Source organism: Psammomys obesus, unplaced genomic scaffold, assembly GCF_907164565.1.
Source record: "Psammomys obesus unplaced genomic scaffold, mPsaObe1.curated_primary_1811, whole genome shotgun sequence".
Classification (NCBI taxonomy): Eukaryota; Metazoa; Chordata; class Mammalia; order Rodentia; family Muridae; genus Psammomys; species Psammomys obesus.
The window spans coordinates 22,173,758-22,200,072 of NW_026596040.1; the positions used below are offsets into that span (position 1 = coordinate 22,173,758).

Below are 26,315 nucleotides of genomic sequence, written 5' to 3' on the forward strand. Positions count from 1 at the left end.
TAGAGAGGGAAAAAACTTATACACATAAGGCATTTTATGGCTCATAATGACATTCACAAATATGCTCTCATTTGATCCTCTTTTAAAAAATACATGGGTAATAAACAAGGAAATTGAGTCCACAGAGAAGAGTCAAGATTGCAAGTATAAAAGGCTTCTGCTCCAGCGTCTTCTTACTAGAGTGTTGGACACCTTAGTTGGAAGTTAATGTAAAAATTCCTTCTTGACAAGCCTCTTTTTATGGGGTATTGGCCCTGACTGTTTCATGCCCATTTCTCCCCATCTAGAAAGAAGCTGACATCTTGTAGTACCAAGTGGGTTACCTTGGTGGTCTTTCCATTAAACTCAGTTCATCCCAACGTGCTTAAGTTCACATTGTTTTCATTCCCTTGGAGAAAACCTTTAGTCCTAGATTCCTTCAGGTGAGTCAATATGAATGACTTACACATTAAATCACTCTTCAGAAAGTCAAATTATTTCATACACATTAATTATGTTAGAAGTTAAGACAGGGTCTCACTATGTAGCCCTAGCCAGCCTAACACTTGCTAATCAGACCCATGCACCAGACTGTCTTTAAACTCTTAAGAGATCAGCCTGTCTTTACCTCCAGAATGATGACATTAAAGGCATGTGATGCCATTCCTACCTATTAGATCGACTTTTAAAGTCCTCGGTGCCTTAGCTTTATTCAGTGAGCACCGCTGTGGAAATAACAGCAATAATATACAAACACACACTTACACAAATATGGACATTAATTTTTAAAAAAATAGTGGTTGTCTCTGGGTTAGGTTTCATGAAAGGTACTATATATTAACTAAGGGAAAACTAAAGCTGGGTTTCAGTCCTAATTACGTGTGTGATCTGGGCAGGCTTTATCTGAATTATTTCCTCATATAAACGACAGGACTGGGTTCTCCAAAAGGTGTGCTAGACTCTTGCTGGTAGGAGATGTGAGCAGGGTTAAAACCATGAGTTACCAACCCCATATGAGATTAGAAAGAGAAACCATGGCCCCTACAAAAGTCCTTGGCTGGTGGCCAGAGACTCAGTTCCAGTCCTGACTGTCTCTGGATTCTATTTGACTTTGGACATTGGGCACTTCAGGTCTCTTGACTTCAGTTCTGAAAAACATTGAGTTGTATATTTAAAAATCCAACAGAAATAAGATAGCACTCTGGGTGGTCCAAGTCTGCACTGTTCAGGGCTGACCTAGGTGCTGTATGAAGTACAGTATCTGTTGCTAATGCCATTAAAATTTCAACCACATCCCTTCAAACTTCTAAAGCCATCTGGGTGGTGTCCTTTTCCTGGCTAGAGACAGTAAAAGACGATCTTTCAGATGGCTCTTAGGGGTTCTATAACAAAGCATTCTGATTCTAACACAGATGAGCTCTGGAGGAGCAAACATGAAAGTAAAGTACCAATTAAACTGCAGAGCTTATCCAGTGCAGGACAAGGAAAAGCCAACCTAAAACCAACAGCCTAAACACACCTCTTATGATGCAAACTTTGAGCCCTGTACTGCCTACCAACAGGCTATTTAAAACTCCTTGTGGAGAATGATAATTAAAGTGACTGCTCAAAAACTCTTCCAGATAATCTCATATTTGTCACTGACTCAACCTGAAGTTTTTAGATGTTGCTTTAAGAAGGAAGTGAATACAAGCAGCTCACTAACCTCTGTCAGAATGAGCACACAGAAACAAAGCCTCGAGTTACAGAGCCTTACTCACTAGCTTTTCTTTTCCAACTACCTCACTGGGAACTGTTGCATATATTTCTTGGGCTAACTTAAGCCAGTCTGATCCCAGGGACGATGTAAGAAAAGACCAATCATTTCCTTACTATCAGAAATAGTTTATGCCTGACTCAAAAAAATATAATCCAAAAGAAATCCTAGATTCTGCAGCTAAATAAGAGGACAAATAATACCTGGGAAAGTATGTTTTAGTGGAAAAGGTGCTGCATAACTAGCTGTGGGAATTTAGCAAAGTGGCTGGAGAGGTAGCCCCAGTGGACAAAACACCTGAGCACAAGCCGTGAGGACCTGAGGTTTTAAGCCCAGCATCCACATAAGCCAGGCGCAGTGACTCGCACCTAGTGCTCCTATGGACAGATGAGGGTTGAAGACACAAGAATTCCTATAAGCTTGAGGAATGGCTTATCCTGACATATGCAGCAGTGAACAACGAAAGAGATCCTGTCTGAAACAAGTGAAAAGCAATGGCTAACAGCCATTGTTGTCTTCTGACCTCCATATGTGACACTGCATGCATGGACTTGTGCGTGCGCACACACACACGCCCATGCACACCATATACATATTAAAAAGATTCAAAGTAAGTCGGCATTCACTTAAGAACAACAGAAAACAGAAAACCATCTGTTCCCAAGGGCAATGGAAACGAGCCTTACCTTTGGGATCCACTTCCCTCCTAGGAAGTTACCACAAGTAGGGCACTTAGGTGGTTTGTGCCTGGTGACATAGGTAAAGGAACAACCTGGGCTTGTGCATGTCCCATGGCCCCGGCGGGTGTATGTTGTGGTCTGTAAAACAAAACAAAACAAAACAAAACAAGAGTTAACAGGAATCCACCCCAAGCCTCTGCTGCCTATTAGAATATCAAGTGGACACCACAAAAAGGTCACTTATAACCCTCGTTTGGTACAAACTCACCAGAGTTACAGAGTCACCAGCATGGTGGCTGCTACTGAACATGGTAGCACTCAGTGCTCAACATTGTATCAGAATCTCATTTAATCCTCCCAGCAATGCAGTAGGTGGGTATTATTGCTATTGTAGCTAATACTTTTTAAATGTTTTGTATCATGTAGCATAGTGGGACTGGAGAGATGGCTCAGTGGTTAAGAGTACTGACTACTCTTCCAGAGGACCCAGGTTCAATTCCCAGCACCCATTTGGTGGATCACAACTGTCTTTAACTCCAGTTCCAGAGGATCTGACACCCTCTTCTGGACACACACACTTTAATCCTAGTACTTGGGAAGTAGAGGTAGGCAGATCTCTAACTTCAAAGCCAGCCTGGTCTACATGTTGAGTTCTAGGACAGCCAGGAATACATAGACCATCTCTGAAGAGCAGAGCTAGACCTAGAACTCAGAACACCCTCATTCTTGGTCCAATTCTGCTTCTGTGAATCTAGTTGTATCTTCTGGCTCTATAGACTTCAAAAACTGCTTTATCTTTATTCCTGTTACTTAAAAATTAGAGATCCTAGTATCTATAGTTCAGATATACAAAATGAGAACTATGACTCTAAAAACAAATGAAGATAATCTAAGAATAGACGCTGGGTCATCTGTTATTCCACAGTCAGCCTCTGGGAAAACCTCTAAACTGGATCACTGCATGTCGGTTAGAAACAAAACTACTTATTAGATCTATTTGTAAATAAATGCTAGACGTAAAATATATTTATTAAACTGGTAATCCCTGACTTCTCTAGCCTGGCCAAAACCAACAATTCCTTTTGAGCAAACACTAACCTGCCACTAGCTAACTGCCAGAGGCAGAAGGAAAAGCTGCCCATCACTGTGGCAGCATGTCAAGAATGAATGCCAAATGGAGTGGCACCAAGGAAAGACACCAAGCTGTAGGTTCCAGCTTTGCCATTGATACACTGAATGACCTAGGAGCAGTCTTCTCTGGAACACCACATCCTTGTCATGTCACAGAAGTATGCCATGTCAAGAATAAAAAAAAAAAAAAAAAAAAAAAAAAAGCACAGTAAACTGTAAAGGATTTTACAGTTCTGAGACTACTATAATTAGTACAGAAAACCTCTCTCATCTTTTCCCAGACCATTGCCCAATACCAATACAGACTCTTCACACTGAATGCCCACAGAAAGCAGAATAAAAATGCGAGGAAGTCAGTCTTAGAAATAGTTATCGTAATCATGGAACACTCAACAGCAGCCTGAAGGAACAAAACCACTAGACAAAAATGCTCATGTTTAAGGCTGTTTCAGTCCGAAAATATAAAAAAGTGTCATAGAACACTTTTGTAGAAGAGCCTGGCTGTGGATAGAACAGCCACTTCCAGGAAGATAAGGTCTCCAGAAAAAGAACCAATGTCTCCATTAATCAAGCTTCAATGAAAGGTTCTATTTCAAGATGTTGCAACTTTCTGGGCTGGGAGATGGCGTAGTGGGGACAGTGCTTGCCACACAAACATGAGGATCCTAGTACCAGTGCAAAACAGAGTGTGCCTGTAATCTCAGTGCTGGGAGAAGATGAAGGCCTGCCTGCCACTGAGCCCAGCAAACCAAGGAGCTCCAAGTGGGTCCAACCCAGTGAGATAAGCTCAGTTCCAGCAAGTAAGGTGGAAAGAGACAGAAAGACACGTTGACATCAACCTTCCGTCTCCATGTACACCTTGCGTATATGTGGTCATACACACACTGTAACAACACACTTTCTTATCTAAGGATATACTGGGCAGCACAGTGCCACTTATTTATATTCCCAGCTACTTGTAAAGTGGGAGCCGGAGGATCATTTGAGTCCGTGAGTTTCAGATCAGCCTGGGCAACACAGTTAAGACCTCATCTCAAAACAGCAAACATCAAAGAATATATAGATTATCTATAGCAAAAGCTATTGAAAGTCAGACTGGGGTTAAGTTGAAAAAATGTATTCTATTAACTCTAAACAAACTACTAAAATAACCAAAACAAACTTAATAACCAACCGATTATTAAATGGAGAGAAAAATGAAGCCAAAGGATTGGGAATTTAAGGCTAGTCTGGGCTTCAAAGTAAGACAGAGATCTCAAAGGGCAAAGGAGGGATAAGGTGAGTAAGGAGTTGGAGGGAGGAAGAAAATAAGAGTCATAAAAATTCAATTAAAATCAAAGGAAGCGGGGGCTAGAGAGATGGCTCAGAGGTTAAAAGCACTGCTTGCTCTTCCAGAGGTCCTGAGTTCAATTCCCAGCAAATACATGGTGGTTCACAACCATCTCTAATGAGATCTGGTGCCCTCTTCTGGTGTTCAGGTACACATGCAGACAGAACACTGTATACATAATAAATAAATCTTAAAAAAAAAAAAAAATCAAAGGAAGCTGAATAGAACTGATCAGACAAATACAACAATTAACAGACTATGATGGCCAGCTTTGATCATTAACTTCATAGAACATAGAACCCCTAAGAGATATACCTCTAGGTATGTCTATAAGGGAGGGAAGTTTCCAGAGAGGATTAATAGAGGGGGTAAGATCTACCCTCAAAGTGGGTGAGACCTTCCAAATGGCAGCTCAGATATAAAGGGGTCTAGAGAAAAAGTATTTTATGTCTACTTGCCTTTGAGTGAGTGTGTCTCTCGCTGCTGCTGGAGTCCTCCACTGAAGGTTTCTTTAGCCTGTCAATGTGGGCCTGACAGCTAGATTTTCTAAGGGCACTCTACACCTTCAGTGCCTAACTGGTGAGGTGTCTCCAGCTTTTTGTAATGAACAACTACCAGGGTCTCTGCTTTTTCAGCACAAAGATATCCACTGTAGGATTTTCCAGCCCCTATCATATCAGCTAATCTAATAAATCCCCTCTTACAATACATGTATAGAACCCTGCCTAACACAGATTTTGGTACCAGGCAGGAATAGAGCCATTCCTTGAAGACATGAACATATGGTTTATAGGCCTTTAGGCCTGGTTTATGTTGGGGGCAGGGCGGGAAGGAAGCCCTAGAGTCCAGCAAGCAGCGCTCATTGAACAGTTCTGGTGGAAGTTCAGAAGAACAGTACACCAACAGAAATGCAAACAGAGATGGCCTGGCTCATCAGGCTTCAGAGAAGACCAAGCACTCCATTGGGAAGTGGGCTGGAGGCCCACTGTATTGGATTCAGAAAATACATCTGCATTCTGCCTGGGTCGTGGTAACCGGAGTAAGGCTGAATCTAAGGTAATGGGCTCCTTCTTTAGCAGAGAAGCATAGCATTCAGGCGGTGGCGTAGTCACTGCCCATGGCTCTCATTCAGAACTATAGCGAGGGGGTGCAAAGATATGAAGAATACACAATTGGAAAGGAAGTGAGCAAGGCAGGAGAAAGCAGCTATAAATGTCAGAGAGAAACCTTTAGCTCTATACTGGTATATAGCCAAGATGCCCTGAAGGCAAGACCCCCACCTCAAATGCTCCAAACTCTTCAAAACACAAATTCAGAAGATAGTCTGAACTGAGAGAGGTACTGAGGAAGTTCCCTACTCAAAAACAATCAATCACCTGGACAAGTTTTCCCAGGTTTAGCTCCAAGGCACATAGAGCCACTGAAGTTTTTATGTATGTAGGCAGGACTACATCTTGAGTGAGCAAGAGAACTTACCAGCACTGTCTCACGGTTTTATAGACATGCAAAATCTAAGAGTTATAGGACCATGCGGCCTGCACAAAGATTCCAGAATGCCTCTGAGGTCAGATAATATGTAGCAAGACCAGAATACCTTCAAGGTGTCCAGAAACTCCTGTGAGAGGCAGGGAAGGTGAAGACTGAGCTGCAGTGGAGACCTCAGGATGTTGGAGATGCTAGGATTGTGGGATATCTGCTGAAGACTTCTGGCACAGACAGGCACTTCCTAAGAAAAGGCCACATGTTCTGCAGGCCACAGAGCTAGACAGGTCGGCCTGCCTAAGCCTGCTGGAGCCATGATGCTGCTGACACAAACCCAGCTTCTGGACATGCAGTAGCTTTTACAAGGGCCCAAGGTTAAGAGACTGCCTTGAGTTCTTAGAGTAGACCCTCGACTTGTGGTTAAGACTCTTGGAGACAAACTAAATGAATTTTGCATTGTTAGATGGTCTTCTGAGGGCTCGGGTAGAATGTTATGATTTAAATGTGATTGTGACAGGGCCAGTTTATGCAAATGACGTAACAATTCTAATGTTTATGTAATTAAGAGAGTTAAGTAAGACTAACAGGGCTTTAAGAAGAAACAGAAACATCCACAGTGCTAGTTGGATGCCTTCTCTCAGTAGAGGACACGACACAGACCAAAGATCAGCACAGATAAGGAAGAGTTGAACGATATTCTCAATCAACCTGACCTAATCTAATAGGAATATAACATTTCCCTAAATAGTAGAATACACTTTATTTTCAAATATACATTTATCAAGACAGACCACATTTTGGGTAATAAAACAGTGAGTTCACAAGGATTCAGGATCTCCCTGGAGTTGGGGTTATAAACCCAACATATGTGTTGGGAATGGCACTCAGGACCCCTGTAGTGAGCTAACCACTGAGCTGCCTCTCTAGCCTCTTGTTATGTATATTTTACCATTATTTTTTAAAAGAGGGCAACAAAGGCATTTTATAAACATCTCCATGCCAATAAAATTGACAAGCTAAAGCCAGAACATAGTAGCTCAGACTTGGAATCCTAGCAGCTATGACACTGAGATAGGACAGTGTTCAAGACCAACTGGGTGAGTTCTGGAGCAGTCTTCGCTATAGACAGAAACCTTGTCTGAATGAATGAATGAATGAATGAATGAATGAATGAATAAATAAATAAATAAAATTAACAACCTAAGTGAATCAGATTTTTTTCAACCAGACAAAATACCAAAAACTGATGCAAAACCACCACTACCACCACCAACAACAATAAAAAGTCATGAAACGTTAGGACACTATGACTCATACCTATAATCCTAGCACTTTCAAGGCTGAGGCAGAACTGCTGTTAACTCCAGGCCAGCCTGAGCTACAATGAGACCTTGTCTCAAAACAGCCCAAGTAAGTAAATAAGTAATCTACTTCTGCCTTTTAAAATTAAGACTTATAATTAAGTTGCAGTCCACAAAGAAAGTTCTTCTACGATATGACTGGTTATTCTCTCAAATAATTCTGGAAGAAATAATGTGGCTCTAACAGCAACTGTTCCAGAAAATATTACACTTCCCAACTCACTTTATGAGGCAAGCATCACCATAGTGAGAACACCAGGAAAAGCAGACAAGAATTAGAGACCATTCCCTGAGGAAGTTAAGGCACAAAAATTCTGAACAAAATTTTAACACATCAACATTAAATATGTAAGAGGTGAACAGATGACTACAATTGAGCTTACCCCATATATGCCAGGTTAGCATTAGCATCTAATAAACAATAAAATCTACCACTTCAGCTGTGTGTGCTGGCCCACACCTTTAAATGCAGCACTTGAGAGGCAGAGGCAGGTGGATCTCTGTGAGTTCAGGCCAGCCTAATCTACAAAGTTCCAGGCCAGCTAGGGTTAGCCAGTGAGACCTTGTCTCAAAACACAATAAATCTAAAATTAACCCAAAAGAAATCTTACCACTTCAACTAACTAGAAAAGAAAACCCACACCATCTTTACAAACACACAAAAACATTTGACAAATCCAACATAAACCTTTAATTAAAAACTCCCAGCAAATCAGAAACAGAAGGAAATTTCCTAAATATGATAAAGGACAAGTATAAAACAATACTGTTACTAATATCATATGTAATGGTAAGGACTGAATCCTTTTTCCCTAAGGTGTAGATCAAGATACAGGTATCCGTCCTCGGCACTTTTGAGTACTACCTCAGAGAACCTGGATTAATGCAGTATATAATAACAAGGGACAAGGGCTGGGAATGCAGCTCCAACCACACAGGATGTGCCTAAAACATGTTTAACGTCCAGCACTGCAAAGAAAACAAAAACACAAACAAAAAAAACTAAACTAAAACTGGAACCTGACTCACAGGCAACAGGACTGCATACGTAGAAAATCCCACTGAATCTATATACAAGCTACTAAAACTGGTGAGTTTAGTAAACTTGTGGAACACAAATGCTATGTGAAGAATCTACTTTATGGGCTGGAGAGATGGCTCAGCAGTTAAGAGCATCCGCTGTTCTTCCAGAGGACCTGGGTTTGAGCCGCAGCACCCATATAGTGGCTTAACCATCTATAACTCTATTTCCAAGAGATACAAACAATACTCTCTCTCCCCTGGCCTCCACAGGCACCTGCCCACTTTCAGTACAGAAACACATGCCAGCAAACATTAGTATCATAAAACAAATTTCTAAAACAACCCCCTTCTTTACTGCACACTAACAGGGACTGAACAGTTACTTTCAGAATATCATTTATAACAGCATAAAAAACCATAAAGTAAGCCAGAACACTGGCACTCGCCTGTGATCACAGCACTAATTAGGGAAGCAGAGGCAGGCAGATCTCTGTGATTTCAAGGCCAGCCTGGTCTACAAAGCGAGTTTAGGACAGCCAAGGCTACATAGAGAAACCCTGTCTTAAAAACAAAACAAAACAAAACAAAACAAAACAAAACAAGCAAGCAAACAAACAAATAAAAATTATGAAGTATTTAGGAATACATCTCAGCCCAGAAGTTGGAGTATATGATGAAAATAGATCAACTGAATCAAGAAGCCAAGTTCTGGCTTGTTTACATCCTCGAGGATCCTCTTGGGCTGTTTTATTGTCTGTGCAATGACAATGCTTAGCTAGATCAATGGCTCCATCGTGTTCCGAAATCATTATGCTTCTAAGAATTTGCTACAGTCATGGAACTGACCCCAGGGTATTTCAGTAAGTCTGTATACTCGAGGGAGTTCCCAGTACCTTGGACCTGAACGTACGAGGCTCCCGACCATCAACATGTGGTCCATGGAATCCCCAAAGACCACTGCTGGCTCCTAAATCCTAAGGCTGCAAGACCTCGAAAAACTACTTAATAGAAAAGAATGCTATGGAGCCCTAATTCCCCATCACTGACCAGTTTGATGGAGGAAGGGTTTTCCACAACCGAGTAAGCAGGCAGAGGCAGCATGATGAACTGAGTGGTGGGAGCAGTGGGGCTGTTTTCACTGGAGTCCTGTGGGCAATGGAGAGGACAGTTAAACAGTATGCAAAACACCCAAGGTCACACACAATACTAGAAGACTACAGAGGCTCAGAACTCAGACAATGTGCTCATCCAGAAGGCTCAGCAAAATAAACAGTTACCTCAAACTAAGAAGGTAACTTAGAAACAAGAGAAAACTACTACCAAGAAAGACACGCTATGATCATTTCACGGGTGAGAAATAGAGCTGTAATGGCTCACGAACCCCCAAGATCACGTAAACACTCGGTAAGAAAACTCAATATCAAATGTCATTAACGTATCCTTATAAGGGGTACCAGAGAGATGACTCAGTGGTAAAGAGAACTAGCTGCTCTTGCAGGACCTGGATTTGTTCATGGCACCCACACAGCAGCTCAAAAATCATTCTTACCTCTAATTGCAGAGGACTCAACTCCCTCTCTGGATCTCTGGATCCCAGACACAGAGGCACAGGCATATATGCATACACCCATACAACACATAAAATAAATATTTTAAAAAGCACCCTATTAAGCAGCGACAATGCTTCATGATCAAAAACAGCACTGAGGTGGTAATAAAACAGATATACTGGGTCTGGATAGTTTGGGGTACCTACTCTTTTACCCAAGTTCATTGGATATATTAAAACACACTGACCTTCCTACCCTGAAGAGGACTCCTATTTCTCTAGGATTCTATCCTACCCAGGGAAACACAGGGGCAACTAGACCAACTGTGGCAGCTCCCCCAGGATCAATGAGAGTTTTGCTTTCACCTCAACTGAGTATCCCTTGGTATACTGAAGAACATACATGTGACAGCCTGGGGAGGTAGGAGGACAACTTGTGGGGAGTTTTTGGTTCTCCAGATTTGACAGTAAATCATTATTTGCTTTACCCACTGAGCCATCTCAATGGCCCCAGATTTATCTTTCTTTCTTAGGTCCTAGTTTCACAGCCCTGTCCTTGAGGACAACTTTTCTTCCTACTCCTATCTATATCCAAGAGTTCCTTTCAGTAATTCTCACATACAATTTAAGTTGCCATTGTGTTTTTTTAAAAAAGAGGCCTCAGGACACAAAATCCTGACTGGCTAATAGCATTAACTTCTTGGCTTCAACACCCTTTCCAGCTCTCTGCTAATGTCCCTCACATACTATCTTACATGAGGAAAGCTCTCACTGAGCTAGCCTGAGAAACTGAGAACTCTGGAGCAAGTCCAAGGCCCAGAAACATTAAAGTACCATACCTGTATCCTTCATTACCCTGTTCAAAACCACAATGTGCTTTCTTAAGAATACCAGACAAGGGGCTGGAGAGATGGCTTGGAGGTTAAGAGCACTAGCTGCTCTTCCATAGATCATGAGTTTAATTCCCAGCAACCACATGATAGCTCACAACCATCTATAATGAGATCTGGTGCCCCCTTCTTGCATGCAGGTGTACATGCAGGCAGAATACTGTATAAATAATAAATAAGCAGAAGACATTAGTGTAAAGCCACTTACCCTCACGACTGTTACCACTGACAAGCTCTCCCCAACCTGGGAGTGTGGCACAGCCAGGCTTCCAGTGGAGAGGTCTGATGAGCCATTTACTAAAGTCTCTTCAATAACCAGGCTTGTCTGGTAAGGCTGGTGGCTCTCTCCTACCTCCAAGGACGCCTCCTCCAGGAGCACATCGTGGCTGAGGATCTCTGAGGTGGCAATCTCCTGTACAGCAGCTGGCTGGGAAAGGGCTCCCACCTCCTCAGCCAGGGCCTCCACAGCCAGGCACTGCTCTGCCATGCCTGCATGGCTGGCTACTACATCTGGGGAAGCGTTAGACACGACAGTAGATCCTTTAGGGGACATCTGGTTCTGAGCCACACATAGCTCTAGCTGAGGGCAACTCCTGTCTTCCTGCAGGGTGCTCTTGGGAATAATGATGTAATCCGATCGGGGAAGAATCTTTCGGAAACCTGGGATGTCTGGAACCACAGCAGTCAGTGCAGACAGCTTAGAGTTCTAAGAATATGGAAGGCAAGAGGGAAATAGCAGAGATGAATGGACAAAGGGCTCATGAGTCATTTGTATTAGGTCTTTTTTGTCTGCAGGACTCTACTGCCTGACCTAATTCAGAAAAGATCAGCCTCTGTCAACAACATCATCATCTTTATTCGAATCAACATACTTTACTTGCTCAAGAAACTTTAAAATGGATTAGACTCTGCTGTTAGATCTTTCTGCAGTGTTAGGCATTGAGCTGGGGGCCTATGTATCCAGGGTAAATGCCCTACATCTGTGGCATTAAACTCTGGCATCTAAAACTGTGAGCTAGAACATCAGATGGTTTGCGTAGACTTGAACAAAGCTATTCCCTCATGAAACCTCAGCAACAACCTAGGCTTTTGTTGTTTAATAAAAAGAACCTGGCAATTTGTGAGTTCCTTTTAAGTGTTGATACTTTTGAGTTACAAAGTAACAAACAATTTAAATACCAAACCCAGTAACACTAGATTATCAGACCATTCACTCAATAAGGCACATCAGGATTCTGACCTCAGTGATTTCTCCAGACTTAGAAGGATGATTAGGTTACCAAGCTAAGAAAGTGTTGTGAGAGAAATTCTGTCTGGTGAGGAGCTATCTGAAAGGTGCTGAATATGTGAAGGAGAAGAAACATGGTATCTTAACATTCAGAAATGCACTGAAACCTGTAACTTAACTTGATCTAAAGTAACACTATTAGAATTACCAGTTAATACGCCAGGAAATCAAGGCCAAAATTTATGAGGCTAAGCATCCAAGATACAAAATTTGTAAGAAATAAAAAACTAACCCCCAGACCAGTTTTTTAAAGATCAAGATCAGAACCAGCCTTGCATAGCAGATCAGTGCCCAAAAGGGAAACTGGTGTTTGATTTTTTTTTTTTTTTTCAAATTAAAACTAAAAGTCACCCAGTAAAAGAAACAGAACAAAGTGAATGGTTAACTAAAAACCCAAGTTTAATACAAAAAAAAAAAAAAAATTTCAAAGCACCTTTTAAAGGCACACTAAAATCAATTACAAGAGTGTCTTTAGAGCAATCAAAAGGGAAAAGTCAATGGGCTCAAAGGCAGCACTCGGAGGAAATGTGAAGGTGGGCGGGACGAAGGCCTTTATGAAACTATTACTAGAGAAAGGAAGATGGAGTTTTCAAAGCACCCTCAGAAGAAGACACATTAGGGCAATGAGATAAAATGGTGGCAAATAAACAGAATGGTCTTGACTGAAGAAAACAGGACTAGCCGGAAAAAAAAAAACTATATAGACTTTAAGGAGTAACACAGGCGCCACAGGTCCTGCATTTAGCAGGAGTCCTTAAGGCCACAAAGACGACAGTCTGCCAAGGACTCAAGATGAACACTCCTCTGCAGGACAGACAATCTAGAAGACAAACTAAGCACAAAAAGCCTCGCCAAGTCTCAGTGCACTCCAGGTGCTCATTAACTGTCATTTTCTTCTTACATGGTATTAGATTAAAAAAAAAAAAAAGTTCTTTAGCGTTAATTATTTTATGTGTATGAATGTTCTGTAGGTATGAAGGCATGCATGTGTTCTGCATGTATGCTTGGTGTCTAAGAGGTCAGAAAAGGGCATCCCCTGAAAACTCAGTTACAGATGGATGTAAGTTGCCATTTGGGTGCTGGGAACCACACCTGAATTCTCCACTGGAACAGTCAAGTGTTCCTTAACTGCTGAGCCATCTCTCCACCACCAGCACTGGATTTTTAATCTACTAAAGAGTAACACTTATCAGAAAGTCCCAAGAACTCAGATAATTGATTTACATTATATATTTTATCTATTCAGTTTTATGAGTGTTTTGCCTACATGTCTACATATGACATGTGTGGCTAGTGACCTCACAGATTAAAAAAAGGTCGGGGGGGGGGGGAGTTCACCTGGAACTGAAGTTACAAATGTCACCAGCCACAATGATGTTGAGAATCAAATCCAGGTCATCTGTAAGAGCAAGTACCATCACTCCAGCCCTACAGTATATATTTAAGTATTATGATTGCTACAATTCCACTTTGTAGATGAGAAAACCTATGGATTCAAGCATTTAAGTGATTCTTCCAACGTCACTTCTCTGGTAACTTGAGGGTAGTGGTGGAAGTGAGTGAACATAAACAAGAACGCAAATCAGGAAGATTCCTGTGACTCCTGTACATGGTTAGAAAATTCAGTCTTGATAAAAACCAAATCGGTCCAGAGTTAGTTGGGATTATCAGAAAAAAAAAAAAAAAAGGCTTCTTGCTCCCTTTATGTACTGTTTTAAAAGAAATTGGCATTAAGTATGGAGCCTATGGCAAATATGCCAAAAATATGATCTGCCACTGAGTTAAATTCCAAGCCCTATGTCTACGGATGTCAGACTATGGAAGCCAAATGGAATAGGTATACTTTGTTTACATTTTATCTTCTCAGCCTGACCTTTGCTGAGGTTACTTGCCAGGCTTGTTACAAACAAACCGTCTAGTGGTAGAAATTCTTCCAGACTGTAGGTGACACAAAGCCACTGGAGGAAGAGGACTAGCTAGACAGTAAGAACAAATAATCTGACTGGCATTGGCAGATGGACTCCATTAAGGAAAAATCCAGTTCTGTTATGGCTTGGCTGTTGGAATCTATGGTCTTTACATTTCCAAAACAGACGTTAGAAACAGTTGCCTACGTTTAAAAACAAAAAGTCTGCACTACAAGGTTTTGGCCTGAATCACAGTATGTTAAAACTGTTAAAAAGCCACGCTGGGGCGGCATATAGCCCACGGACAGCATGCCTGCCTACTATGAGTGACGCCCTATATTCCATCACCAGCACCAAAACTCCAACATGCCAACTAGCAGTTTAAATGGTCATCAGTATATTCTGTCACTGTGAACTACAGATAACAAATGGCAGATCGACACCAGCCTAAATGCATCCTGGCAAATTCGTTAGTTCAAGTCCTCAAAGCCCCAGTCACCACTATCAGCTCTGGCTTTAACCTTGCACTTCTCTTCTAGTCCAGTTCACAAACACCAACAGTGACAAAAGTACACGACATTACACAAAACGACTTTACTTTACTTCTTTGCACACAAACCCGACTTCTGATGATTACGATACCAGTCAGAACAACACATGAATCATGTTGCTTTCAGTTAGTTAACATAAAAACATGGTGTAGAAGAAATGTCGATATGAGACATTACATTAAGGAAAAATGTTACTAGGAGAAAAAGGAGCTCCAAGTTACATTAAAATTCAGAAAAGAAACCAAAGGCACATTATAAAAAACTCAGAAAAAGTCATCTCTCTGTACTACTGCAATTAAAAAGAATGCAGAGCATCATGAAAATAGAAGCAGACACAGTATCAGACTCAAGAAAGTTAACTTAAAAGCTTTTCAAGAAAGTAAGAGTCACGAGAAGAGGAGACTGGTCTCCCCAGGTCTTTCCCCACTAAACCAATGAGGGAGTTAGGGGGTACTTACCGGATCCAAACCCTCTTTCTCTAGTTTGGCTTTCTCCAAGTAGTAACTTCTCTCAGCCACGCTGAGCAGCCGCCAGCTCTCACTAATCTTCTTATTGATCTCGGACTGTGGGAGGTGGGGGAGCTCCTGCTGCACTTTCAAGTAGATGTCATAGTAGTACAGAAGGTAAGCAGACCTGCAGAACCAAGAACGGCCCTTACTCCCAGCAGCACTCGCTGTCACGTTAGGAGTGCTAGCCAAAGACTGTTAAAGCAAAGCCAAACCTCTCACCTCAAAGCATTATCTCTAAACAAGGAAGAAGAGTCAAGTGAAGATCATCTGTAACACCCACATTTACATAGTCAAATACAGCCAAATGTGCAGGAGTCCAGTCATTCTACTCTCAGGCAAAGGTTATAGTGAAGGGGATTAACCAGACTTATTATATGCATACATTACTGCTCTGCCTTTGGTCACCTAACTGGTCAAATGTATGTCATCAAGGCCGAGAGAAGAAGGCACGTAATGATCAAAGTGGTCCAATCCTGGTCAGCGCAGCCAGAAGTCTTTAGTATTCAAAGTTAAGGAAAATTAAAGTAGATACTATCTGTAGAAATCATTAGCATCACTTATAACAGTAATGTTACTAATGTCTGTTCAAAATATTTAAATAATAATTGCATAACAAAAAAATTGCAAAAGACTCCACAAATCCTAGCATGATAAAACTCAAATTCTTTTAAGAGCCTGGGTCTTGCTGCAACCCAAGTTTCTCTCCCCCCTACATCAATGCCCACTCAGACTGTGTCTCTCTCCCTACATCAATGCCCTCTCAGACTCTCACAACTGCACTCTGAATGAATCTTGAGTCTTCTTCAACACAGCTTCCCAAGCCAACTTGTTAATACCATCAGCAATCAAAATATCAAAATATTAACATTAACCTGGGTTTCTTGGCCTTTTCTCCATGTATTTTATACTTTTTCTTCTTCTTAGGTGGCCCAGGGGAAGTATAATAAGCTTCCTCAATTTCCTCCATCACGACAGTTACCTCAGCACCATCATACGGGGCATCCATGGCTAGAGAAGACAGAAGTCAACAGCAAGTTTTAAGTATCCAACGTAACAAGAACAGCAACCTCCAGGGCAAATCAATTCTGTTAGGAGCTAAAGGTTTAGATGTTTCTCCAGTTCAATAGATCCTAACAAGCACATGGGGTGCTTGTTACTCTTACAGACTGCAGGGCTCCGTTTCAGCCCTTCTAAAAGAGACTCTCTAGAGGGTGAGAAAAGCAAATGCCTCCACTGAGTCTTTTGTTTAGGCAAATTTGGTACCACAGATTTTGAGAGCCCTCATTTACATTCCCTCACGGGATACAGCAGAACCACATAATGAGAATTTCATAAAGAACTAGACTTTGTTTTAGAACACCCAGCCAAGAATTAAAAAGTTCTGGGCCATCTTACAGTTTCATCACTTTAAATGTCAGTTTCGATGACTTAATTAATTAAGGATGAGATTTAGCTACTCTGCCTGTTTGTGTGATTTGGGGCAAGCTTTCTAACTATTTCAGATTTTGTTACCTCTTTCCTTTATGCTTAAATAAAAAAAAGTAGGTAGGGGCTGGTTCCTAGCATCCATTTGGCGGCTCACAACCATCCATAACTTCATTTCCAGGAGATGGCATGCCCTCTTCTGATGTCCACCACAGGTACTAGGCATGCGCATGCTGTACGGATGTACACACAGGCAAAACACTAATATATTTACTGTAATAAAACACCAATACCAAAAGCAACTTGGAGAGGAAAGGGTGTATCTCAGCTTAGGAGTCTGGTTCCGCACCACAGTCCATCACTTAGGGAAGTCAGGGCAGGGACTGAAGCACAGGTCATGGATGGGGGCTGCTTACTGGTTTATTCCTCATAGCTGTCTCAGTCTTCTTCTTCTTTTTTTAATGATTTATGTATTTTTTTATTCTGTGTGCACTGGTGTGATTGGTGTTTTGCCTGTATGTGTGCCCATGTGAGGGTGTTGGATCCCCTGGAACTGGAGTTACAGACAGTTGTGAGCTATCATGTGGGCACTGGAAACTGAACTTGGGTTCTCTGGAAGAGCTCTTATCCATTGAGCAAACTGCTCCAGCCCCGGCCTGCTTTTTTTATAGCACCCAGGACTGCCACTGCCAAGGTGAGCTGTTTCCAACCCCTATGGGTTGATCTGGTAGGGGTTATTTTCTCCATTAAGGTTCCCTCTTCCAAAATGACTCTAGCTTTTGTGGAGCTGACATTAAAAACTAGCCAGTACAACATACATGGGAGTGGGTCCAAGTGTGTGTGTGTAGTGGCCAGAGGGCAATCTTGTACTGTTTCTTAGATGTTGTCCATCTTGTCTTTTGAAACGGAGCCTCTCATTGGCCTAAAGCTCACCAAATTGTCTCGACTGGCTAGTTAGCGAGCCCAGTGATTGCCGAGCACTAAGATGAAAGTGAGCCAGCCTGCCTTCCTTCCTCTCTTCCTCCCTCCTTCCTTCCTTAACATCTGAAGCTTGAACTTGGATCCTTATGCTTACCCACTGTAAGCATTTCACCAACTAGGCTCATTCCCAAAGATTTATACGCAGGATTCATAGGATTTAAATCTCATTACTGTTGGAAAACAGCCAAGCACTATACTAATAAAAAAGTTCACTATTAAAGACTATGATCTATAGTGAAGATATTTAATAATTCATTGGAGGCCATGAAGCCCAAAGATCAAAAATAGGTTTTCAATTCAAACATTCAGCTCCTGGTCCTTTCCTTCACAATGCTATATTGCCATCCAACTTGACTGGCAATCTTCTATACTAGGACTATTCAATAAACTTTGATGAAAATGGTCTCCACTAATGTTGACCAATATAGTAGAAACTGGTCACAGGCGGATATTAGGCACCTGAAATAGGGCTAGTAGTCAAAAATGAACTAATTTTCCGTTGTTGAACTTAACTGTATGGCTAGTGGCTATAGTGTCAGACAGCATAGATCTAAAGAGTAACCTTGCTGGTGTGTTGGGGCATACATACTTGTAATCCCAGCACTTAGCAAGGAGTTCAAAACCAGACCACGGTATATCAGACCCTGCCTCAAAAAAAAAAAAAAAAAAAGCCAAACCAACCTATCTCCACGGTGCTGGCCTAAAATAAAACAAAAACAACAGAATTAACAGCTTTTTTTTTTTCTTTTGTCTAGTAAAAGACAGGCATAAAAATCTGAATAGTTCAAGAAGAGCTAATTGCAGGCTACGATGGAAATTTCACCAACTCAATCCTTAGAGGGAAAAAGATCCCAGAATCAACTGGATTTTATGAGAGGGAAACGTGGTTGCTCTTGGAAACCTACAGAACAAATCTTAGGAAATGGGGTTGTGGTAGTAAATACAGACAGGACCAGCAGGTATGGCACAGAGCACATATACAACACATGTAGACCTCACAAATAATAACTTACGAGAATAAAGATAAAGAGGGAAGCTGGGAGACTTGGATACAAGCTTTGGGAGGTAAGACCCCTGCCCCATCCCACCCCCTTTTCGTTGTTTTTTAAATCATTTATATATGTATGAGGGTTTGCTGTGCGCATGCAAGTTCACATGGGTGGAAGCACGTAACATGTGGAGTTCTAAGGTTGATGTCCAGAATCTTACTAGACCACTCCCTCTCTCCTTTGAGGCAGGGTCCTCAACCAAAAGCGGAGACAAGCAACATGACTCACCTCCTAAGATCCTGTCTCCACTTTCCAAGACTATTATTATATACAGGTCATCCATCACACTTACCCAACACACACATGGGTTTTGGGGATCCTAACTCTCAACCTCCTACAAGTGCTTTAACTGCTGAGCGAGATGTAAAAAAAAATTAAAGCCCCTCCTCTATAACACTCAAACGCACAGTATTACACCTCCATTTAAAAAAAATTATTATTTATGGGTGGTTTTGCCTGCATGCATGTCTGTCTACCATGTGTGCCCGGTGTTCACAAAGGCCAGAAGAGGCCATCAGATCCCCTGGAACTGAGTTACAGATAGTTGTGAGCTGCCATGTAGGAGTCAGGAAATGAACCTGGGGTCTCTAGAACAGCCAATACTCTTTAACTGCTGAGCCATTTCTCTAGCCCCAATCTTAAAAAGCTATACACCAGTTTAAGAGCATATTCCTTCAAGTATTTTATAGTTGTGTCAGCTCTAAGCGACATCTCTGCCATTCTTCCCCAAAACCTTACAAAGAGGAAAAAGGAAAAAAGAAAAAAAACAAAAAACAAAAAAACTTGCTTCCTAACAGTCATAGTGAAACCTAACGAGACAGTCCACAATGTGACTCTATAAGCAAATGGCAAATTGGTAAGCTCAACTGCAGCTCACATCAAGGACATATGGGGATCAAACTTTTTGCCTTATATGTAACTCACTCCCTGTGTCCTTTAGAGCCTTGTGAAGAAAGCAGTATTAATCCAAGAGACCAACTGAAAAAAAATGGTACATCGTGGGTTAGCAGCCAGAACTAACCAAGTTAAGAGCCAGTTATACCTTGGGGCATAAAAGGGCTATCTTGAGTTTCTGTTTGTTTGAATACAGTGCCCTATGCCTGGGTCCAAGTTTATTTTCAGATCTTAGGCCTCGGTACAACAAAGCAGAGATTCAGAAAGAATATGAAGGTGAAAAACAGCTGAGAGTAGGGTGTGGTGGTGAATGCCTATAGTTCTAGCACTTGTGAGATGAAAGCTAGATGACAGGGAATTAGTTGAAAGCTAACCGAACCTACAACAGTGAGTTTGAGGCCAGCCTGGGATGCATGAGAACTCAAACACCAAAACAAGAAAATTAAGGAGAATGGGGTCCTTTTGAGGACATAAGTTCTGAGTCCTTATTTAGGTTACACTGTTAAGCAGCATTATTACCGATGCCTAAGGCCTTAAACAAACTACTTTTTCTCTTTAAACCTTAGTTTTCTCATCCGTAGACTAGAAGAACAACACTTGAATTGAGACACTTTCACTACCCCATCAAACTTGCTTCTTTGGAATCTCAGATGATGGCTCAGCCACGGGTTACCTTCTTTCCCTCTCCGGGCTGTCCCTAACGTCCAGACTAAAGAGAATGGTTTAACCGTGCCGCACCGAGCAACAGAAGCTGGAGAGGCAGCCACAGCACACCACACTCAGGTGGCTGGGCAGCTCGGTGGGGCGGGGTGAGGCCAGAGGGCGGGACTTACCCGGAGGAGCTTGCGAGCCTCCTGGCTCACATTCCCGGGGGTACCTGGCCCTGGGGCTCGGCAAGGATGCTGATCGGTGCACTCGCGCTCCCCGCTGTAGGCGAGAGGCGGCTCCAGTCGTGACAGCGGTAAAAAGAAAGTGGAGGCGAGAGCTCGCGCACGCATCCCGGGGGCTGGAGGAGCCCCGGCCCCGCGGCCCCGCCCGGCGACACACGGTGCGGAGTCGCCACGGCCCCTCTTGCTCCCCCCTCTTCGAGTTGCGTTGCGGGGTAGTGAAGGGCGAGTGGAGATCCGCAGGTTCGCGCACAGGCTCGGCCAACGCCTGCCGAGGGCCCCGGGGGTCCGGCCCCGGGAAGCCCGAGGAAGATTGCAAGGACACAAGAGTCTACGCGGCACCGGCGCGCTGATGGCAGCGGCGACAGCACACCACCGATCGCCAGGGAGACCCGTCCCGGCGGCCCTCGCGGCGCACCGGAAGCGGCCGGCGCGCGTGATTGCGTACGATCCTCGCGCAAGCGCAACCGACCGGTCCTCTGTTGGTACGGGTTGGAGGCTTGGGGGCTGGACGGGGGGCGGGGTATTGGGGGGGCGTCCGCTAAGGCAGACGGACTGCTTCCGGCCGAGCTTCCCGGAGCCGGAAGCTGGGGCTGCGGTTGGGAGACCAGGAGGCCACCCTTCCCGGTGCCGGGCTAAGGGACGATCAGGTAACAGAGGCGGAGCTATGCGGAGCTCTCACCTTTCAGAACTTTCTTTTTCAGGTTGAGGCTGATACTTAGTGCTGCACCAAGCTTCCCTCCCACTCCCGTGAGCACTAACAACAGCGACTTTCTGGAATGTAGAGCTCTGGGATCGTAGGACTGGATTGGATCTTAACATCGTAGATTGTGCCACATTTAAACAAATTCCTGCAAGACTGCTTGCAAATGTAGTGCCAGTCTTTCCCATTCCCGCCACCTTCTCGAGCTACCTGACCTCATGCAGTTCTCCTCTGTGATCTACACGTCAACACGGCAGATTGATCCTTTTGCACGGCTAAGTCTGGTCAGGGGTCTTGTCTTCGGGCCCGGGAGTGTAGATCAGTGGTAGAGGGCTTCCCTATCATGTGCTTAGCCCTGGGTTCAATCCCCAGGACAGTTTCCCCCCTAAACATAATGGTTTGACCAAGACAAAAGACACTCACTTGTCTCTTCATCTTCCCGTGTCTCCTCTCAGTACCAGTAGTTTTCAAAACAAGACATGACATTCGTGTATAAACTGATAACACCATTCCATGATGCCGTTAAGGGGAAGGTTTTTATTGTAGATTTGAGAGAGAACAGCCAGAGACATCTGGAAGAGTCCAGAGCAGAGAAAGAAGAAGACTTGAACACAGCCAACAGATTAGACCTAGATGAAAAGGGGAAAAAAAAAAAAGTATCAGGTCCAAAGGAAGCTCCATTTCCCCAAATTCCAACAGGCAGAAGAGACAAATGGCTATCTGTGATTTCTATTAGCATACTAAAGCATATGGTGGCCTCCAGGATCTCTCAGTATCACAAGTACCTGTTAAACATTTCAGAGTCCATGCTAGCCTCCTAACTCTTCTCACCTCCCTTACCCTAAACTCCCTGCATCCTTTAGCCCTCCCTTACTAGTTCTCCTTATAGCCCTGCTATTTTCAGTATCCCCCCCCCCTCCAATCTCACCTTTTGGCTCCTGAATCTCTTTGGCCAGGTCTAGTCCGTTGGCCATGTTCAGTCTACTTTCTCTGGTCTGGACATTTCCAGATGCCTCTGGCTCTTTTTCAGATCTACAATTAAAAAAAAAAAAGTCCCCATACTCATACTACAGAGTAGTGGTTACATTGTCAGTTTATACAAGAAGCAGGAGCAGAACAGAGAGAGAGGGAGCATAAAAATAGTGTTTTAAGGAGAAAAGCAGGGTTATAAGGAGAATGAGTGACTGTGGGGTGGGGGCTGTGAGCTGTAGGGAGTTTAGGAGAAGAGGTGAGAAGGTTTAGTGGACTTTGAAATGTGTAACAAGGATCTGTGACACTGAGGGAGCCTAAAAGCCAGCATACGCTTTAATATGCCGAGGGGCACCACAGGTAACCATTTGTCCCTTCTGCTAGTGATAAGACTTTTGGTAGAGGGGAACTGGCTTCACAAGTTCTGAGAAATGCTGGTTTTTATCTAACCTCCAGAAATCCTCTATAGTCCAGATTAAGCCCATTTCTGGATATTTGGACTGCATTTTTAAATTTTGGAAACTAGAGTTTCCTTTGGACTAAACAGTTTGGAGCATTATGTTTGTTCTGCTATAAGGAAGCTGTATTAATCATAGAAAGTGCTTCATACAGTATATCTTCAGTAATTGGTTTGATCTCAGTAAATAACATCAGCATTCACTGAACTGTTCAATACTCAAATCTGAGTATTGAATACTCAGAAATCTGAGGGTTACCTTTTACTCCTTCACTTCCCACCCAGCCCACAAAACCAGCCCCAGGTGAATATTTCCCACCATTTTCTTTAATCCAACTTTCCATATCTCATCTGGATTGTTACCCTGCTGCCATTTTGTGCTGATGATTGAGCTCAGGGCCTTGTACATGTTCCCTGCTACAGAGCTACACTCCCAATTCTAGGATTCCTATGTTTTCTCTGGCACCAGTTCTTTAAACAACAGTCATTTTGTGTGTAACCAAGCTTTTAAGATTGAATTCTGGCGTTTCCGGATAGCCAGTAGAGCTTGGTGTGCAATGACAGACTCCCTTTTCTTAGCAGCGTTTTCTCTCCACCTAATCTGGGTACTACAGATCTTCTAAGGAGCGTCACATAGCTCTCAGAAAAAGATCACAGGCCCATCCCTTTCTTAATAGGCAAGCACCTAGGAATTCCTGGAGATAGCTACCCTATGCTCATTAAGATGCCTTGGTGTCTTGACTTTCCAAATGACCTTTGACTTTACTTGGAGCGTTTCCCGCACCCATAGGATAATTAAGTTCTGCTTGTCCTCTCTTATGATAGGACTGTTTTGGATACATGTAGATTAAGTATCCCTGGCACCCTGGACCCCAGCAAATCAAACACAATCACCCTCGGAAATCCTCCCACTGCCCAAGCTTTATATTGCCTTTGATTTCTCACAAAAAATGCACGAGCTCTCTCACTTCAAGACTGTCTGAGATTCATTTATTCTGGGTAAGAGTCGCTGCTGGACACCCAAAGATGGCTATGGCTGCCAAACAAGCAGCTGTCTGCCCACCACTTCAAGCTTCTGGACCGCCAGGAGCTTGACTGCTGGTTAGCCTGCCGTGTGCTTCTGGCTGCAGGCCTGCCTTGGCAGCCATTGGGTCTCACAGGATCTGCCTTCTGGCCAGTTTTGGGCCTCTGCTGTGCAGAGCAGCTTAACTAAGGGGCTGTAACATTTAGTATTGCCATGGGCTTTGGAATGCCTGCCACTGGCACGGGCAATCTCATTTTAAAAGAGCTAACTAACTGTAACACTCCATGGAAAACTCTTTGCCCACCTTGGCCTAGTGCTTAGGCCTCTCCCTAAAGTACTCTAGCTGTTCCTAAGGTCCTATACCTTTGATTCCATTGTCTGTCTGGAAGCTGTGTTCCAGGCCTCTGCCAAATGGAGAAATTAGTCTCCAAATCTTATAGGGTCAATTTTGAGTACATCAAAAATAATACTGAATAAACAAATAAATTCTAAACTGTTTTGCTGGATGGTGTTTTGTCAGACGATACTTAGTAGAAAAGGCATTTGTTTTAAATCTCCAAAGCTCTAGATCGAGCACTTAACCACAACTTCTCCAAATACCTTATCCTTGGCTGTACTGCCTTTCTTTAATGCTCTCCATGGAGATCTCAGCTTAAATGCCATCTTCTCTATAATTTTGTAAATAGATTACCCACAACCCCACTGTTTCTATAATGAAGATTGAACCCTGGGCCTTGAACATGCTAGATAAGAACTCTACCACAAGCTACATCCCCAGCCTTTAAAATGTTTATTTGAGATAGAATCTCACTAATTTGCTGAGGTTGACAGCCAACTGATTTTGCTCCTTCCCAGTAGGTGGATTGCAGGCTTATACCACCATGCCAGTCAGATTTTTTTTTCTCCTATTCTTTACAATCATCTTTACTTTCTTCATAGCAATTACTACACTCTGTAATTGCCTTATTTATCTGTTTACCTACTGTTTCCCTCCATTTTATCTTCCTCAGGGGGAGTATAACTCAACTCTGTTGTTCATCACTGTGTCCTTACTGCTCGGAACCTGTAAATGTTTATTAAGTGAATGAGTGACACCCCAAATAGCCTCCCACAGTTAAAAAAAAAAAAAATCATGAGAGAATTTGAAGTTCTCATTTTGGTGGACTTTTGAGCAGGACAATGGCATGCCAGGTATATCAGTGATCTGAGTTAATAAATCTTTGTGGCCCTCAACTAGCCTCTTCCTCTGGCCTTTTTCTGTATCTACAAAACAAGGTGTATAGCTCCTTGAATGTATACAGTGTGTTACTATTTGCAAGCTTCTGCAGCCTCCTTCAGTCTGTTGTCATAGCAAGCAGTGTAAGCAAACACTACTAGTCCCAGGCTTGGAATATAAATAAATTTCCTTCAAGATTCTTTCTGTTTTAAATGTTCTGAGTTTGCGGGTAGTCTGATATGGACAAAAAGCCAGTGTCACGGATCCTGTCTTCTTTTGATTTCCCCTACTAGAAATTTTAACATTCTAAAGCCTTGTTTACAGTTCTGCTCGGTATTCCACTTGTTTCGCCACAAGTGTGGAGGGAGGAACAGACACACCCTCTTTGTTGTGGCACAGCTCTCATCCTCCAGAAATGGTAAAGAAAGGGAACAAGAAACTTCAGCACTTTAGCCTAGAGGAGAAAATGAGAATTATGGAAGGCATAAGGCATCATTGCTTCCCTGTCTACTTTCTTAATCAATTGTGCCAATTTTTTTTTAAGTGTAAGAGGCACTTGTGGGACCCCAGAGGAAAAGGATGAGGAATACTCTCTGTGGTGGCACGAATAGCCTCTTCGCATGGTTTCAGGAAATCCACACCAAAAACATTCTCATCCCGCACTCTGTTAGTCAGACATTCAACTTGGTCAACATGCTAGACTGTGGCAATTTTCAAGCAAGTGTAGGCTGACTGAACAGATTTATAGATCTCTGTGAAACTGCTTTGAAAGCATTCTGCAGAAATGCACATGACAGTTAGTGGATAGGTAAGGTTAATGAGTGACATGATTGCTAACTATAGTCCAGAAGACATCTTTATTGTTGATAAGGCAGGAATTGGCTTTTTTCCTAGTTTCTTTCCCTGCACACACTTCTCCTGAAACAGGCTGTGCTGTTTGATTTTAGTCAACTTGATGCAAATCTAGATACCTGAGAAGAGGGACTCTTTAATTGAGAAAATGCCTCCATAAGACTGGCCCTGTAGGCAAGTCTGTAGGGGCTTGATTAATAGTTGTTGTGGGAGGGCATAAACCATGGCGGGTAGTGCCAACCCTGGGCAGGTGGTCCTGAGGTGTAAAAGCCAGTAAGCAGCACTCCATCATGGCCTCTTTATCAGTGCCTACTTTGAGTTTCTGTCTTGAGTTCCTACCTTGACTTCTTTGGGTGATGAACTGACTACAAGCTGCAAGATGAAATAAACCCTTGCCTCCCCAAGTTGATTTTGGTTATTGT

The 26,315-nt window shown here is 42.8% G+C and overlaps 2 protein-coding genes across 4 annotated transcripts in view; both read right to left on the bottom strand.

Moving 5' to 3' along the window:
* Nucleotides 1-20,691, bottom strand: part of Hmgxb3 (HMG-box containing 3) — a 46,404-nt gene extending 25,713 nt beyond the window's left edge. For all 3 annotated transcript variants that reach the window (XM_055622553.1, XM_055622554.1, XM_055622552.1), the window contains exons 1-6: nt 20,619-20,691; nt 16,309-16,444; nt 15,386-15,560; nt 11,390-11,887; nt 9,790-9,888; nt 2,422-2,553 (exon numbers count right to left, since the gene is read on the bottom strand). In XM_055622553.1, coding sequence (XP_055478528.1) covers nt 2,422-2,553; nt 9,790-9,888; nt 11,390-11,887; nt 15,386-15,560; nt 16,309-16,442 — 1,038 coding nt within the window. In that variant the 5' untranslated portion in view covers nt 16,443-16,444; nt 20,619-20,691. The remainder of the gene's footprint in view (nt 1-2,421; nt 2,554-9,789; nt 9,889-11,389; nt 11,888-15,385; nt 15,561-16,308; nt 16,445-20,618) is intronic.
* A 1,651-nt stretch (nt 20,692-22,342) lies between these two features.
* The window catches only part of Slc26a2 (solute carrier family 26 member 2), a 30,134-nt gene continuing 26,161 nt past the window's right edge, over nt 22,343-26,315 (bottom strand). Inside the window, exon 6 of the transcript XR_008721844.1 lies at nt 22,343-22,407. The gene's annotated coding sequence lies outside the window, so the exon portion shown is untranslated. The remainder of the gene's footprint in view (nt 22,408-26,315) is intronic.